Here is an 18,075-nt window from a genome sequence, read left to right as displayed (position 1 = left end):
CTCTTGCATAGAGAGGATATGAGACCAAAGAAAAGGTGGATCCTCATTGGTTGCTTTGGGGCGTGCGCTAGTGGGGTCCCTGCATGTCAGGCCCTGGATCTGGTGCCTTGGTGAGAGCTAAGTAATACGGCCTCTTCCCTTGGGGATTCTAGGGCCACAGGGCAACAGATGAGGAGGCTTTGGGGAAGGTGGCTTCCCTGTGCAGTGTCCAGCTGATTGATAGGGTGTCCAGGGCAGCGGCCAACAGGACCCTTTCTTCTGAGGGACCTTGAGAGGCCAGGTACTGACCCCTTTCCTCAAAGCCTGTACCCTGTCCATAAGAAGGATCATGGATTTGCCTTTGAGTCCCTCAGTCCTAGCCAAGGTCCTGGCCCATCTACAGAGAAAGTGATTCTTACATGCTGGTTGAATGAATAATAGTGAAATGACACCACTGCCTGTCTCAGGCTGCCCGAGCTTATGTCAACATGACGGAGTCATGATAGAAAGTAGCACACTCTCCTTTCACTCAATTTCAACTTGTAGTGCCCGAGGCACCCAGAAATCAAAATTCTGTGGGAGGAGGTTCCAAGGGAGAAAGCGAGTAGCTGTGTTCTCCCAGGGGGTTATCAGTAGGATAAGGCCAACTGTGGGTGAGCAATGAAGATTTCCCCTGCAGATGTCTGGGATGTCAGACATCCCACCAGGACCATGGATTGCAGAGCCTAGCTACAGCAAAGAGGGTGGTCGGGCTAGGGGCACTAGAGGCCAATCTGATGGAGTAGAGTGGAGGTTGGCGAGTGGGTGAGAGGAAAGGTGAGAGTGGACACAATGGCCAGGGTGGCCAGAGATTCAGAGGCTAGCAACCGGTACCACCTAGCAAATGGGATATGGGTGGTTTCTGGTTCTGAAACCCTAGACTCAGGGTCATTTGCTTTCACAGTTTGGGGTTCTCTTGCTTGGGAAGACGTGGCTGGCTTTTGTGAAGACCCTGGAGCTGGCCCAGGTGGGGAAGGAAGGGTTGCTGGGCAGGCGGGCCTCACCTTGAAAAGCTGGACTCCGATGCAGGCAAATATGAACTGCAGGAGGGTGGTGACCAGCACGATGTTCCCGATGGTGCGGATGGCCACAAACACGCACTGCACCACGTGCTGCAGAGGCAGGAGCAGGCGCTGGGGCGGGGCTTGCCCCACCGCACCCACCATCCTGCCCGGGAACGCTGGGAATTCAAGACTCTGCTTCCTTCTAGAGCGAGGCCCATGGGGAAAGCTGGCTGGCATGCCTCATTCTCACCACCAGAGACGGACAAGATAAGCACCTGAGCACTTGAGGACCTGGAACCAGGACTGCAGAGCCCGCCCCTTCTCTCACCTTCAACCCTTTGGCTCTGTTTATGGCTCGGAGTGGCCGTAGCACCCTCAGAACCCTCAAGATCTTCACCACAGAGATGGCGCTGGACCTGCAGGAAGCGAGTTGCTGTGGGGCCTAGAGCAGTGTGCTCCAGTCAGGGGGCTACAGCCAGGAGCTTCATCACCTCCTACCTAGAGCTTCCCACATGTGGCCTCCCTGACCCCAGGGTAAAGCTGTCCCCTTACCATTGTGGATGGTCTCCTTGGTTTACTTCCTCTCTGTGGATATAGACCCTGTCTCTTTCATCAGACTAGAGATGGCCTTCAGCTGGGACTTACTCCCCATTCTAGGGACCTGGCTGCCTTCTCCTCTTTGCCTCCCTTCCTGCTCTACAAGATTAGGATCTGAACATTGCCACTTTAGCCCAGCTGAAGACCACCCAAGGATGTTCCTAACCACAGCCTCAAGCCCCCCTTATATTTCAGCCAGGAGCCTAGCCATCCATAGGGCGGGGACTCCTGCTCTGAGGCACAGGCACATAGCACCCGTGCATGGGGACTGGGTCCCGCCACTGCTTACTCGAGGCCCATGGAGATGAGTGACACAGCCACCACCAGCAGGTCCAGGATGTTGAAGTAGTTGCGGCAGAAGGAGCCTTTGTGCAGGAAGGCTCCGTAGGTGGTCATCTAGGAAGAGAGGCCATGTGTGGAGCGAGCAGCTGGAGGAGCAGGTGCGCCTGTTTTAGACAAGGCGGCTCCTCTGGGTCTGCTCGGGAGAGTGCCTGCTGTGGCAGAGAGTGTCGCGTTGCTCAACTTCCTGTTGTGGCCTAACGGTGCTCCCTTGGTTCTCTGCTTCAGACAGACCCTGGGCTCTCTCAGAGCACCTGTGCCAGTCTCTAGTCTTAGAGGAGAGGTCCTTCTCTCCAGATGTCTTCCTGGGCCTCAGCTTCCTTTCCTTCCTAGGAGCGGGAGGCCTGGCCCTCTTCCCTCCTGAGGGGCAAGCTAGAAGCCCTCCCGCAACTTATACTCACTACCTCATAGTCACTACCTTGCTTGGTTTCAAGGTCTAACTCTAACAACCCATTTCTGAAATCCTCCTTGGCCTCTGCACAGCTGCCTTCTCCCTCTGCTCCACCATCAATGGCTAAAGATCTGAAAAGGGAGCATTCCTTCCTCTGCTCTTCTCTGGTCAGTATACACAGTGGCTGACTCCTCTTCTATTGGAAGAGATAAAGGCCTGTGGCTCTGGGTTCCAGTCAGATATGGAGCCTCCCCTTGCTCTTCAGAGTCTGCTACTATGATAGCCTGAACCCAATGTGCCTACCTCAGAGCAGGCAAATAGGGCCATGTTGCAAAAGGCCAAACCAGAACAATGCTCCTTTCTTAAGATAAGAGCGCTTTGCTTTCTGTCTTAGTTGATAATCAGGGACCCCTTTTATTCACTATGTATGTCAAGATGATCTTAAGCTTCTGATCTTCCTGCCTTTACTTCTGGACTGAACAGATCACCGGCATATACCACTGGCATGCTTTTATGTAGTGCTGGGAATCCAAGCCAGCTCTTTATGCATATTAAGCAAATACTCTATCAATGGACCTGCCCACGTGAGATTAAACTTTTAACAGATTTTTCAAAATCTGGGAAATCCTGAGATATATATATAAAATTGTCCTTATGTGGCGGAGCAAGGTGTGGCATTGGGACCTCCCACGCCAAATGCCCAAAGAGGGCTTTTCCGGACCTGTAGCTTGCTTCTTCAAACAACTAGACTCCATATCACATGGCCAAGATATTTACAGACTGTAGCAACTGCAGTAAAGCCAGTATACAAGGCTACTAAACTCTCTCCCCAATGGCCACTTCTTTGAGAACTCTGGGAGGACAAGAGCTTGCCAGGTACTTGGAGTAAGGGTCTAAGGGCAAATCCCAACTTGCAGGCCCGCTTTTAGGTTGATTGTGTCTTCGGTGTAGAAGACCCGTGCTCTTCTGGGAGGGGCAGCCACAGGTGGCTCATCTCTCTTGTTTCCAGCCTTCCATTCAGTCACCTGCTCCCTTGCCTTGATCCCCTTTGTCTGGGAGCTGAGGCCCTGTGTGGTCTCCTGGATCCAATTTCCTACCATTATTCATCTCTGTCTTCTTTCTTTCCCATTCCTTAGTGGTGTCCCCAGGCGAATCACTGCGTGTCAATTGGAGCCACTCAGCCCAGAGAAACTGATATCCAGAGATATCAGTCCTGTAGTCTTCACTCACCTTAAGGACGATTTCCACGGTGAAAACAGCAGTGAACACATAATCAAAATACTCAAGGATCTGGAGATGAGACAAGGCAGAGGCAACCAGTGAGAGAATTGGCAAAGCAATGGTTTCACCACAACCATCATCACTATCCCCACCATCATTTTCACTATCCTCGTTACCATGACAACCACTACTATTATCACCAGCACAATTCCCATACCACAGTCATTACCATAACTATCACCACCATCACCATGACTGCTACCATCATCATCACCACCACCGTTACCAGTAACATCACTACCTCATCATATCAGTATTGCCATCGTTAACAACAATATCCACCGCCAACGCTATGATCACCACCATCATGGTCATTACCATTGCTATCACTGCCACCACTAATATCACTACCATTATCACCATTAGTATTACCACCCTTGCCATCACCACTACGGCAACTACCACCATTATAATCGCCAGCACTAGTGCTATTCAGGGCAGGCAGTCAGATCCAGCCTGTCTTGCCTCCGCTATGGCAGCACTGTTCAGAAACTGCAGCAGGAAGTTCTGGCCCTCCAGAAACTTCAGCTCTAAGAAACTCTGATGCCTGTGGCCACACAGAAGCTATAACTGAACTTGGGACTCCGAGTGTGGTGGCTGCTGAGCCAGCTAAAGGGGCTACCGTCACCTGATTCCTCATGGAGTCGGCCCGGATGGGATCCTCAGCGGCCAGTGCAGCACTACTGAGCAGGATGAAGAGCAGGATAAAGTTGGTGAACCAGGTGGCATTGACAATGCGGTGACATAGGACACGGATCCTGGTGGGGCAGGTTGGGAGGATGGAAGCTGTGAGGTGCAGGAAGTTCAGGCTTCACTAACTTCTGTCCTATAGAGGGACACTGCATCCACTTGCTGTCCCCCCCAGCAGTCAGGGAGGAAGTGTAGCCTTGCAGCTGCATGACCCCCTGACTAGACATGCAGGACCCAGACTCCACCTTGTTCCTTTAGTCTTAGTCATAACACCCAACTAAGCCCTTCCATCACCTATCCCTTCAATCAGCACCCACCATCATGAGGATTCCCCAGCCAAGAATGGGAAAGGCTGATCTCCTTCCCCTGGGCAGAAGAAACTCCATGAAATCTGCTTATTCCAGAGCTGGAGATCAAAATGTTAATAAAAACTCCAGCTCTCCCCACACCTCTCCTTGCCCTGCCTAAAACTGCCCTTAAGAGGGGAACTAGCAATCACAGACCCTCTTAAGTGTAAGTAACTGATAAGACTTAAAAGCATTATTTCTTCCAGAAATATTAGCACTTTATTCATTTAAAAGGTATTTTAATTTTTTATGTGCTAGGTATTGAAACCAGAGCCTCATCCATGTTAGGCAAACTCTCTGTCATGAAGCTACACACCCAGTTCATTCACTGCTAGCATTTTAGACAGAGCACAAGACCATAATCTAAAGGAATGGCCTGTGCCCAAGGTAACCAAAGACAGGGAGAATCAAGAGTCGGACTCTCCAGGGATGGAAGCCACTATCTTTGAGAGCCTCATCAGCTACCCCACATGGCTGCCAAAGCACTTCCTACTTATTGGTGGGGCTGAAGATGAAGAAGGAGCTGGCCTCTGGAATGGGCACTGCTTTCTCTTTCAGCTGCAACTCAGCTAGGGGGCGTGGTCGGGGGCTCACTGGGATTTCAGGCTCATCTTCTTCATCGTCCCCTGTGGGGAGAGGGAAAGAAATAAGGGTTTCCCCAAACTCCATCAGGTCCCTGGCTTCTGTGCTCAGAACCCTCCTAAGCACCTCTGAAGCAAAGGCTAGTTTGGGACAAGAGGCATTAGCAGAGTACAGCCTGGCCCTTCCCCTTTCGGTGCATAGTGCAGAATCCAGTGCAGAAGTCCCAAAAACCTTCCGTGAGTAGGGCCAGGAGCAAGGCTAAGGAGTGCAGTTGCTGCATCGTCTGTCTCAGGGAGAGACTCACAACATCTTCAACGGTAGCTGGTTGCTACAGTCTCTAGGCCTGGTTCTGCCGCTACCTCATGGAACATCAGACAAGTCTGTGTCCTTTCTTAAGTTCTCCTTCTCAATTGTAAAATTGACCAAGGAGAATAGGGCTGTGGGAAAACAGAGTTTAGGTTCCATCCTGGGTTAAGGTTCTAAAAACAGTATCTTCAAAGAACTTCTAGCATCGGCAGAATGGAGCCAACATCTCTTGAGCTGTGGCCAGGATCATAGCCACTGAAGTGAAGCAGAAGGCAGAGATATTCCAAGCATATGCCTAAAGTCATGTTCTGTTTGGTTCCCTCCACCGACAATGCCTCCTCCCCACCTTGTCAGCCTGGCTAAGACCCTCAGGGATGCCAAGAATGCCTGAATCTGCTCTCTCCACAGTGGCTACCTGTAGGTTCCTCAGCCAACCCAAATCACATGCCCACTCCTTTGTGATCCTAAGAGGCCCCACCTCTTCCATAACATGGCACATCCATCTGCCTTTTAATTGCAGAAAGGCTTCATCCTTACTGTTTGCATCTTTAAAGCTCCCCTTAACTCTTCATTCCTTTGTCTATGTTTGTTTTGTTGATTTTATTGCACTTATCCTTCCTTCCTTCCTTCCTTCCTTCCTTCCTTCCTTCCTTCCTTCCTTCCTCCCTCCCTCCCTCCCTCCTTCCCTCCCTCCCATCCTCCCTCCCATCCTCCCTCCCTCCCTCCTTCCCTCCCTCCCATCCTCCCTCCCATCCTCCCTCCCTCCCTCCTTCCCTCCCTCCCTCCCTCCCTCCCCTCCTTCCATACCGGGTATTGAACCGACAGTCTCACGTGTGGTAGGCAAGTGCTCTACCACTGACCTATATTCCCATGCCTCAGCCTCCAGGGGACTGGGATTATAGGACTGTGCATTAGGCCCAGATTGCACAGAGAGTTTGCCATAAGCCACTGTGACTTATTTTTGGAAAGAGGTTAGATATAAATATATTTGGTGGCCTTGGTGAGACCTCTCTCCAACCCACATGCTTTCTACCTCCTGCTCTCATTTCTCTCTGGCCCTTTCTCTTTCCCTTCACATCAGATTTTCTATAGCTGTCACCCTCCCACCCCCATGCCAGCCATGAGCGTATGATTCTATATGATATCCAATAGTAGATAATCATTAGGTGACACAATTCCACCTGAAATCTTCTCAATACTCATTCCTGCCAGATAATTAAAGAAATTCTGTCATCCTTACTTCCCACACTTTATTTTGCAAAATCATTTCGTGTGATCATTTATTTGATTTGGGGAAGGCCTACTATGTGCCAAACATTGCCACTTATAGCACAGAAAGTCCAGTTGGAGCTTAGCGACACAGAAGCAAACCAGCCGATTATCCACAATAAGAAGATGCTCAGAAGGACCCGTGAGGGAGCTGAGAGACCTGAGACCACTTGTGCCCCAGGCTTTCCCAAGAGGCCAGGCCGTGCTCACCCAGCCTGGCTCTGCGTCTGCCGTGCATCATGCCCTTGGTCCAGGTGAATAGGGTTCACGCAGCAGCCAGTGGCAACACGCACTCAGGAGATGCTGGCAGCTGGTCTATAACAGCTCTGCTTTACACACTCCCCAATTCCCATGCTGCCTTTGTGGATTGTCACACAAGGCCAGCCTGGCAGTCACAGTTTTGTTTGAGATATAGGGTAGGGAGTGATTTATCCCATCACCATATGAATGAAAAGGCCTTTCTTCGGATACACCCCACTGGGCAAAGAGGACACCAGCCCTGTGCTCTTTGAAAACTGGGCATTCAGTACTGAAGTACATAGCTGGAGCTCAGTAAAAGTAAATCAAAGTGTGTGTGGAATATTATTTTTGCCCTGTATATTGCAAGGCAAAGAAGACGTCTCCAGGGTCCTGGCCTCCATGTGGAGAGATGCTTGTAGGACACCCATGAGACACCCACATAGAGAATTCAGCATCCGCACGTTGCCTCTTCACCAGCACCCTGCTCCAGCCCACGCTGGGGATCCTTACCTGGGAAGTCTGCTGAAGGGTACGGGTCTTTCACCTCATTCACGTTAGATTCAAACTCATCAATTTTCAGCTGTAGAAAGGAACAGTGATGGTGAGGAGGAAGCAAAAACTGATGCTTGGACTTGATGGGCACATTCTGGGGTGCTGTTGTTCAGCTTCCTGAATGTTCCTTACAATCTGAGAGGCAGGTAGTAGTGGGGTCGTTATGAATTACGAATAAGAAGTCAGGCTCAGCAAGGGACACAACTTGTCGAAGCCTGTGCTGGGCAAAACCAAGGCTTTGGCCAGTCTGAGCTGCCCTGAGCGCCTCTGGCTCTTCACAGTAGACTTGAGCTCCCCAGGCCAAGCTGTCCATCCTCTCTGCATCCCAGGACCCTCCTGGATTGTGAACTCTCCCCTCACTCTCTACAATGGTGAGCAGGGCCAGGCTGCAACATGCAGGGCAGAGCTGGCAGGAGTGGAGAGCCAGGCTCTTAGCGGAACAGAGGGAGTGGCTATGTGGGTTGCCTCCTTGCTCTGTACAGGATCCTAAGCAAGTCTGGCTTCCAGGTTGAAGGACCTATGCCTCGCCACACAGGAGCCCCTGGAAGAGGCACAGATGTTGGCTCTCCCCACTACAGAAGCAAAGGGGTTTGTCTTCATTATCCTGTGTCTTCTCCCTACGCCCAAAGTTCCCCGAGTGAGGTGGGGAGCTGTGGGAATCTCAGAGGTCCTACAAACAGCCTGTAAATGATAGACCTCACCTTGGCGGTGGTAGGGATGCCTTCACCCTTGGACTTCTGCTCCAGCTTCTTAGCCATTATGGACTTCTCTTCTTCTGACTTGTCTGGGAGACCCCTAAAGTGAAAAACCAAGGAAATCCAATACGGAAGCCAACAAGAACAGTTCCAGGGGTGCCAGCACCCTCAGAAAGATTCACACCAAGGGCTCAGGGGTATGCATGGAGGCAGGAGCAGCACTGTCCACCAAATGGGAAGGGCAGTAGGCCTGGACAAGTTTCCTCTCTGTGGTAGAGGGTGTGACGCTCTACTGAGGCTAGATTCTCGGTGGTCGTCCACAGTCAGTGTTTGTCTCAGTGAATGACTGGAGAGTGGCTTTTGCACCTGTTTTATGTAGGATTCAGAATGCAACTGTGGCTTGTCTAAGACAGTTCCAATCCTGGAAATGTCTTGGGCCTTTGCTGGTTCTTCTTCCCTAGCTCTTTCTATTTTGCCTCCAAGAACTGGGCATCCCATTCCTGCAGAAAGGTGCATTCAAAGAAGCAGGCTCCAGACTAAAATTTGGTTATCTAAACTAGGATTCTCCAACCCCAATAGCATTAGCACTGCCAGGAAACTGGCTAGAAATTCAAACCTTCATCCACCCCACCTGGGTCAGGCCTATGACGTAGACTCTACATTTCCCAAGACCTCCAGATGGTGTGTTTGCAGCCTGAATTTGAGAAATACTATCTAGAAAACCTATCCTACATCTGCTCCCAGAGGCACCAGGCACAGAGAGATGTGACCAATATCATGCAGGTGGACAGATCTGCAGAGAACTGAAAAGTGAATGACTCCCCCGTGGATCTACACTGACTCAATAGCAAGCCTGGCTTGGAGAAGCCTGCCCACAGGAGCGGGTGCTATGTGGCCCCTGCTCATGTGGCTGAAGGAGGAACCCTGCCTACAGCCCAGAGGCCACAGTCCGGCATTCCAGCTCTCACCTAGACGGCACTGTACTCACTTAGACATCTTCCTGCGCTTTCTCTCCTCGGCCTTGGCCTTCTGGGCAGAAGTCAGACTCTCTGCCTCTGCCAGGTTGTCCACAGCGATAGCCAGGAAGACGTTGAGCAGGATGTCTAAGGGTCAGCTAAGGAGCCCTGACTTGAGAGTGGAAGGCAGTTTCTGGGGCAGGAGTTTTGCCTGCCTTTGCGTTTTCAGGCCTTAATCCCCGGGAGGGCAGTATTTTTTTTTTTTTTTTTTTTTTGCTGGAGCTACACCCCATGGAAGGGTACAGGCTCAGGAGCGTAGGCAAGTCCTCTGGGAAGTTTGTCTGCATAAAGCAGCCACGATGGCGCCCGAGTCACTGTAGCTTTTGAGTTTTATTCTTTTTCTGTCAGAACAGACCACTGCTCCCCAACAGGAATCCTTGGGAAACCCTGGGAGTGGGCAAAGCGAGGGATATTGACCTCAAAGAGCCAGGACCCTTTAGGTGTCGTTAGCCTCTCTCTGCCCATCTGCCATCTGCTTCACTCTCCTGTGTACTCCTCTCACCTTTTGGCCTATCCTAACTTAGTCTTCCTGGTTCCAGAGCTCAGACTGCTCCCTGATCAGAGCTTTATGTAAACTTCGGCTGTCAACTTGCCCACCTCGGAAGAGGTAACCTCAATTTAGGAATTCCCCCCCCCCCATTGGACTTGCTTGTGGGTATAGCTGAGAGGCATTTTCTTAGCTGCTAATTGATGTAGGAGGACCCAGCCCACACTGGACAAGTGGTCCTGAGTTATATAAAGAAGGTGTTTGAACAAGCCAGAGGGCTAGAGCCAGTAAGCAGCATTCTGCCAGTCTCTGCCTCAGTTCCCTGATTCCAGGTCCTTGCTTGAGTTCCTGCCCTGACTTCCCTTAATGATGGACCATGCTATGGAAGTATAAGCCAAATAAAACCTTTCCTTTTTCAAGTGGGAGGACACCTTGGCTCCTCCTTGCCTGCATCCAAGCTTCTGGACCAGGCTGTCCACCACCTCCACCATTTCTGTTAGGCCCTGGGCTTCTTCCCAGTGTTCACCAACCTCACAAATAACTGTCCCATTACTCCCCAACATTTCTGGTGGAGAGAATTGTACTGTTGCTGCAGTTACCTTTCCTGTGTCCCATTCCCCACTCCATGAGCCTGGAAGCCACAGGGACTGACTGCCTGGCACATGGGGAGCCCTGATTCTTCCTTCTAAGCCAACTCCCCCAAGTTCTTCTTTGCACCCTGGCCCAAAGTGGATACAGTTGCCACAAACAAAAAGGATGATGAAGTAGATGCACACGAGCACACCAGGGTAGGTTGGGCCTCCGTAGGCCATGATCCCATTGTACATCACAGAGGTCCAGTCTTCACCCGTCAGGACCTAGGAGGAGGGTGCATGGGATGGGAGCATGTGTCATCCAAAGGGCCTTTATCACCTGTCCACTCTCCCACTCCCCATGGTCCAGGTGACCACCCCCTACTGTCCTCATTGCTCCTTTTCCAGTGCTCTACAGTGTTATCAAGGTGTGGGTGGGCTTGGGGAGGACTGAGTGAGCTTGGGGGAGGAGCACAAGACTGAAGGGCTGCCTGGAATAATTGGAAAAAGTCTTATCAAGCTTCTAGCTGGCCAAGGAGTTTGATCATGGGACCACCACTCTGCTCTTAATCCCCAGGCTGAAGTGGACTGAACTCAGCCATGCCTCTGTTATCCAGGCTCCCAAAAATAGTACCTATGTCAAACCCTTTGAAAAGCACCATCCCTGGCCAGCCAGGGAGGTAGTGAAGAAAGGCAGGATGAAGTCATCTGTGGGAATGACTCATTGTCCCCTACCACTCCTGTCGGTATGGCGTGGTGGGGTGGCCTGTGAGATACTGGTGACATGGAAAGGAACATTTCCATGTTCTGCACTAAGAAAAGCACGGTAGGTGTTCTATCTGTGGACACCTGAGAGGTGGCTCTAGAGCCTGTGGCTCTGGAGGTTTCTCCCTGAACTACGGCCATGATCCCCTGAGTGGCTTCTGGTAAACAGGTAGCCCTTTGCCTCTAGTGTGAGAACTGGGTCTCAGATGCCTGTGCCATTCCCAGCTTGCAGAGGGAGCATTCACCTTGTCTGACTTTGCCCTAGAGATGTGTGCAGCACACCTCTGACTCCTGGTCTGCCTCAAGCATTTCATCTGCTGCTATAGCATTCTGCCAGGCACCAAAAGAGACCAAAAGAAACCAGACAGACTAGGCATCATTAGATATAGCTCCAAGGAAAGACACAAGTCTTATAGTATTGCAATGGTCCAAAGTACAGGCGATGGGAAGATGGAAGGCTTAAATTCAGCTGCCAGGCCAGAGAAGGCTTCCTGGCAGATGTTGAAGTAGGATTCAGAAATCTCCCAGGACGAGGACTTCACAGATAGAACACCTACCTGGAATACACTGATGAGGGCCTGGGGGAAGTTGTCAAAGTTGCTGCGCCGTACTTCCGTGTCTTCAAAGTCATATCTACCTCCAAAGAGCTGCATGCCCAGCAGGGCAAAGATGACGATGAAAAGAAAGAGTAGCAGCAGCAGGGAGGCGATGGAGCGGATGGAGTTGAGCAGTGAGGCCACCAGGTTGCTCAGCGACGTCCAGTACCTGAGAAAGAGAAGCAGCAGGGTGGGGAGTAGACAGAGCCTTTCTCACCAGTGCTCCCAAACACAGGAGGGCTGAGGTGATGGCTCAAGACTGGGGGCATAATGAAAAGGGCATCCTGCGTCTGAATCACTGATCCACGGTGCATGCCTGTTGCTGAATGTCTCTCTACCCTCGTTCCCATTCCACACTCCTCAGCAGAGCTGAGGATGAACTTCTGTCCTCACTATTAACACGTGATAAAAGTAAAGATCTGTGCTCATGGCAGGGCGGGGCAAATACTTGAGAACACAGTAGAACCCCTTCATCTGTGCTTTCAGTTGTCTGGAGACTGTAGAAGACAGCATTATCTCCTATAAATGCAGTACTGTGACCATAGTCACATAAATTGTTACAAGATATTACAATTGTTGCAATTTTCTGTGTGTGTTAATGTTTAGGAAAAGGCATGGTATATTAGGGCACCCACTGGGATCTTGACAAATCCCTGCAGAGCGGGAGAAGCACAAATGAAATCACTCCCTTCTCCTCTCCCTGTATGATCCCCCTTTCTTTCCTGTTTCCTTCTCTTCCTTCCACCTTTCAGGGCTTCCCTTTTCTCCTTTCTTCCTCTTCCCCACTCCTCCCTCTCCCCTACCCTAGTCTAGATGATGGTGAGACCAAAGAGGAAATGATCAGCAAGTGGTGTGAGTGGGATTTCTTTTCCCCAGAGACAGTTATTTAAAGAGAAAGCAGAGGCCTGGGCCAGGCCAAGACCACTTGGTCGGCCCCTAAGCATCAGACCCTGGAGGGCCGAGCTGCCTGCACTCACTTGGTGATCTTGAAGAGCCTAAGAAGGCGGATGCAGCGGAGCACTGAGATGCCCAGGGGTGTCATGGCTCCCGACTCCACCAGCAGAATCTCCAGGATGCCGCTGCACACCACGAAGCAGTCGAAGCGGTTGAAGATGGACATGAAGTACTGGCGCAGGCCCAGGCCATACATCTTCATCAGCATTTCGATGGTGAAGAGGGCCAGCAGCACGCGGTTGGCAACATCTGCGGAGGGAGTGGGGCCTGAGTATTGCTTCCTCCCCTCTTCCTCCTCCAAGCCTCTGTCCCAGCTGAGTCTCTACCAGCACACTCCCTATCTTACCAGGGCACTGAGTCTTTTTAATTTTCAAGACCTAGGAAAGGCCAGCAAGATGGCTCAGTAAGTAAATGTGCTTGCTGCGAAGTCTGATGACCTGCTATGATCGCCAGAAGCCATATGGTGGAAGCAGGGAACAGAGTTGTTCTCTGGCCTGCACATGCACACACATACACACACACACACACACACACACACACACACACACACACACTCAAATGGAAAGAAAGAAAGGAAGGAAGGAAGGAAGAAAGAAAGAAAGAAAGAAAGAAAGAAAGAAAGAAAGAAAGAAAGAAAAGTATAAAACAACCTGGTAAATTTTGGCCATCAAAAGAACCTAAATCTGTATTTCCAACAGGCTAATCTGTACCATATTTAACAGGAAGAAAGTTGTGTAAGTTTATGAAGGTTCGCTGGCCCTTCCTCATTAAACAGTCTTTTTTTTTCCTGGTAGAGGATGGTTTCACTAAAGCTGCTCTTGTGAGCATTCACTGGGCCCATCTGGGATGCCCACCAGAAGCAGCCTTTGTCTTCCTTAGCTATTTTACCTCTTTCAAATGCTCATTTACCCAGCTCCCTCTAGGGTCGATTCCATGTTGCCAGATCCAGCAGACATGCACTCTCATGTACTTGCTTTCCTCATAATTTTGTTCATCATCTGCTTGCTGTCTCCCCACCACCTTGGCTTCTGTGACACCACGTTCTTCTGACCTTCCATTCTCCCCCGTGTTCTCCTAATCCCCTCTCAACTGCATTCTTTACCAAGTCACTGGATAGACTTGAGCCACACACTATCCCTTTCTGTTGATGCTCTACCGTCACAGATCCAATGCTGCTCTTGCCAAGGACTCACCTTTAAATCTTCACTAGAGACCCAGCCTCTCTATTGCAATCCAGACCCATTTTTCTATCAGCTTCTTTGACACTGCTATTAGAATATCTCAAAGGCACCTCCAATTCATTATGTCCAATACTGCAAGGGTAGATCTTGCCTGTCAGCCCACACCTGCCAAAACTACCTGCAACTGACTGTCTTTGCCATGTTAGAAAGTGGAACCGCCACCATCTATTTGTCTATTTATTTATTGGTTTGTCTATTTGTTTAGGAACTCTGAATTCACCACCTGAGGTGTTGTGTTCCATCTTCACACGGGTTCACTAACACTGTGGTAATGTGTAGCACATTCAAGGGGCTCTCAAAAAGACTGGCTGCAAAGAGTGAAAGAATGAATGGGTGCATGCATGCATCTGAATGGCAGCTTTGTCTTCATTCATTTTAAACTTAGTCTCTTTTGTAGTGTCTCATTAGGCCATGATCCTGCTCAGTTCACTCAAATTCACCAAACTGGCGACTCTTTTTCAGAGTAACTTGGTTCCTTATTTGATTTGTACTTTTTCCCCCTTAGGAGCTTATCAGTGGAGATGTCCTTTCCCTCAGGGATTCATATGCCTTGGCATGAGGAAATTCAACAAAGACTACTTGTGTTTGCTTCTCTTGGGCTCCCTTCAGGATTCACATTTGGCTTTAATTGGTTTTTATGGTTCTGTTTACTATCCTTGCACTGTGAAAAGTTCAGCAAGTTGGACCCCTTATCTACACAGGAAATAGGTTGACATTTCCTTCCTTCCTTCCTTCCTTCCTTCCTTCCTTCTTTCCTTCCTGGCTGTCTGTCTTTCCTTCTTTCTTTCCCTTTCTTCCTTCCTTTCTTTTTCTTTCTTTCTTTCATTCCTTTCTTTCATTTCTTTCTTCTTTCTCTCCTCTTTCTTTCTTTCTTTCTTTCTTTCTTTCTTTCTTTCTTTCTTTCTTTCTTTCTTTCTTTCTTTCTTTCTTTCTTTCTTTCCTGGATTCACTTTGCAGACCAGGCTGGCTTTAAATTCACAGAGATCTGCATGCCTCTGCCTCCCCAAGTGCTGGGATTACAGGTATGTGCCTGGCTTTGGAGTTTAAATTTTCATTGGTGACATGTTTCCTCTCTCCTAGCACCCCCAGCAGAAGAAACTTCCAGACTCCTTGCCTATCCTAACGGACAATGAGATTTTAGACACTCCTTACATGGAAGTAGCCATCCAGGCCCTGGCTCCAGGCTGGCTTTTGCTCCCCACCTTACACAGGCTCAGGGTTCTGTCTCTGGTCCCTGCTAGGCATGAAGACCTCAGTTACCACATCTAGGAGTTTAGATCTAGGTCTAAAATGTCTCTGTAAGTGAGCTCATGAGCTCCCTGTCATCACCACTCAGAGAACTTCTTGTGATTTATTATGGTTTGAGTGTGCAATGTTCCCCCACATGTGTGTGTTTGAACAGTTGGTCCTCATCTGGTGGCACTGTTTTGGAGGCTTGTCAAATCTTTAAGAGGGGGAACATCATGGGAGGAAGTGGGTCACTGGGGGCGGGCCCTGGAGTTTATGGCTCTGCTTTCTCTCCATTCTTGATTCCAGACTGTAGGCACTTTGTGACTATCCACCTCATGATCCTGCTTCCATGCCTTTCCGGTTAGAATGGGCTGGATCCTCCGTAAGGGTGAGCCAGAGCAGACTCTCCCTTCCTTGAGTTATTTTTCGGGTATCTATCATAGCAACGAGAAAACTAACCAATATATCATTCCAATGCATTGTCATAACCCATGCCACACTGCTGTTTGCAGTGGGAAGGGCATCCAGCTGCTGAACCTGGTTCTTCTTTTTCTTGACTGGTTCTTGGTCACAGTCCAGAGCTCTGTAGAGGGTGGGTCATCTACTCCAAGGATGAGGCTGACCCATTCATCTTCTAGCAAGGCTGAGCCATTCAGAGCCTCAACCCTGGTCATACTGTGTCCATGCTTATATTTTCATTGGCTTCCCTGTACCCAGAGGTTAAACCCAATGCATCATGACAGTATACAAGGACCCATATGAGTACATACAGCTCCTGTGGTCCACACAGAAAGCTCTGTTGATCCCTTAATTCATCAGACTATTCCATGTGTTGGCACTCATTGCATCTTCAGCAGGAGTTGCTGCCAACCTTTGGCCAGCTGGGATTTATCTCTTTGTCGTTTAGATTTGTGGGCCATCAGCATCTCCTCTTGTAACCTTTCCTTTACCATCTTACATTTACTCTTTCATTGCCTTTCCTGGGTGGGCTGGAAACCATTAACATCCAACTTGTTCTATGGATAAGCATGATCTTTAAAGTAACTAGCAATGAATTAGCTCTGTTTATAGTTCTTTTTCTGTGTTTTACATGTAGTAAAACCACTGCATAGTTGGTGAAAAGTTACTATGTATATTAATTACTAAATATATTAATTTCTTTATATATACATATAGTAAGATTTGAACTTGACTACTTGGAGCTCTCAATTATTGACAGTCTATGTGCAATGATATATGATTGAATAATTTGCCTAGATATCTGGGGAAGCAACTAAAAATTGTCCTATGTATCATTGACACTACCCTAGGTCAGAACATTGCCAGGATTAAAAAGTTGGGCATGCCACCTTGCCTTTGGAAGGTTCTGTTTTCCCACTGTGGTAGGAAGTAGCTGGGCCAATGGTCCAACATCAGCAGAACATAGTTTCTAGAAGGCGATGTCAGCCTCGTTGACCTCTGCACTCCCTGCAGTACCCTTGGCAGGCGCTTCACACCCAAGCGCTCATTCCTGGCTTCAGTCCTGCTGACTCACCTTGCAAATGGGTCAGCCAGAGTGGCTGGTTATGGTGCTCTGAGGCAATAGACAGGGTGTTGAGGGCAACAATCAGGATCACCAGCCAATAGAAGACCTTGGATTTCACGAGGTCATGACACTTCCAGCGGAAGATGCGATTCCACTGCCTCCAGTGCCGACTGTAGGAGGATAGGGATCCATTACTTTTAGTGACACTCTAGCCATGGCATCTCATCACTTACCCTCCTCCTCAGGCATGCAAGAGGAGTGAAGGGCATGGGCCATGGAGCTGGGCCAACTTACTGGCTTCTTACTAGCAAAGTTTGCCTTTCAAATGAGAATGATAACAATGCTGATCTCACTGGAATTGAATGAGACAATGCAAACAAAATGCTTAGCATGGCATCTGACAGAGACACAGACCAGGAGCACCACACATTTCAATTTCCGTTAAAGAACACTGTGGTGCCAATTCTACCTATTCTTAAAGGACGTTTTACTAACTCAAAGACGATTTCCAGATGGGTGTGTAGCAAAGATGTTCCACAGTTAGCACAGCCCTTTTGGTGAGTGACCTCACAGCCCTTACTAAAGTTTAGGCTCATCTACTCTGACCCAGCAATTCTACTTCTAGAATTCTACCTGGAATGATTCATGGTCTATCAGGAGAAATGGGTTTAATAGAAAATGGTATATCTACACCTTGGGACATTTTATAGCCAAAGTTGTTCTGAAAAAGTGTGTGTGTGTGTGTTGGCGGGTGGGGGGAGAGTTGCTGGAGAACTGGCTCAGAACTTAAGAGATCTGGCTGCTCTTCCAGAGAATCCAGTTCAGGTCTCAGCAGCCGCGTGGTGTCTCACAACCATCTGTAACTCCAGGGGACTCTGATGCTCTCGTCTGGCCTCTGTGGGCACCAGGTGTGCATGGGGCGCACTGACACGCCTGCAGGTGAAACACCCACACATAGTAAATATAAATAAATAAATGAATTTAAAGGTGTTTGTCACACTCAAGTGTGAAGATTGGCCTTAACTGAAGAGTTTAAGGGAAAAAAAAGTCACAAGATAAAATATATTCATTTGCTCAACAAATATTCATTATCTCCTATGTAGTAGGTACTATTTTAGTCTTTATCGTGACAGCATTTAGCATGAATAATCCTATAAAAGCAAAACAAGAACAAAATATCCGTGTGTGTGTGTGTGTGTGTGTGTGTGTGTGTGTGTGTAAAAGACGAAAGAACAGAAAGGATCTTAGTAGAATGCACATATGTTACCATGGTTACTCTTTGAAGGGCAGCAGGGACCTTCATCTTTTCTTTGCTGTTTTTCTCTATTGTTGAATCTTTAAAAAGTGGTAATTAAGTATGAACCTGAAAAAGGACACA

The 18,075-nt window shown here is 49.0% G+C and overlaps 1 protein-coding gene across 1 annotated transcript in view; it reads right to left on the bottom strand.

Moving 5' to 3' along the window:
• Nucleotides 1-18,075, bottom strand: part of Cacna1s (calcium voltage-gated channel subunit alpha1 S) — a 66,066-nt gene that overhangs the window by 23,121 nt on the left and 24,870 nt on the right. Inside the window, 13 exon segments of the mRNA XM_021636658.2 lie at nt 1,023-1,130; nt 1,351-1,438; nt 1,909-2,015; nt 3,580-3,639; nt 4,259-4,388; nt 5,161-5,293; nt 7,575-7,644; nt 8,318-8,411; nt 9,300-9,414; nt 10,551-10,671; nt 11,709-11,916; nt 12,725-12,950; nt 16,707-16,867. Of these exon segments, the coding sequence (XP_021492333.2) occupies nt 1,023-1,130; nt 1,351-1,438; nt 1,909-2,015; nt 3,580-3,639; nt 4,259-4,388; nt 5,161-5,293; nt 7,575-7,644; nt 8,318-8,411; nt 9,300-9,414; nt 10,551-10,671; nt 11,709-11,916; nt 12,725-12,950; nt 16,707-16,867 (1,621 nt within the window).

The sequence above is a fragment of the Meriones unguiculatus genome, chromosome 11, assembly GCF_030254825.1.
Source record: "Meriones unguiculatus strain TT.TT164.6M chromosome 11, Bangor_MerUng_6.1, whole genome shotgun sequence".
Taxonomy (NCBI): Eukaryota; Metazoa; Chordata; class Mammalia; order Rodentia; family Muridae; genus Meriones; species Meriones unguiculatus.
Note: the sequence above shows the minus strand (reverse complement) of the source record. Positions and strands in the feature narration are given on the sequence as shown.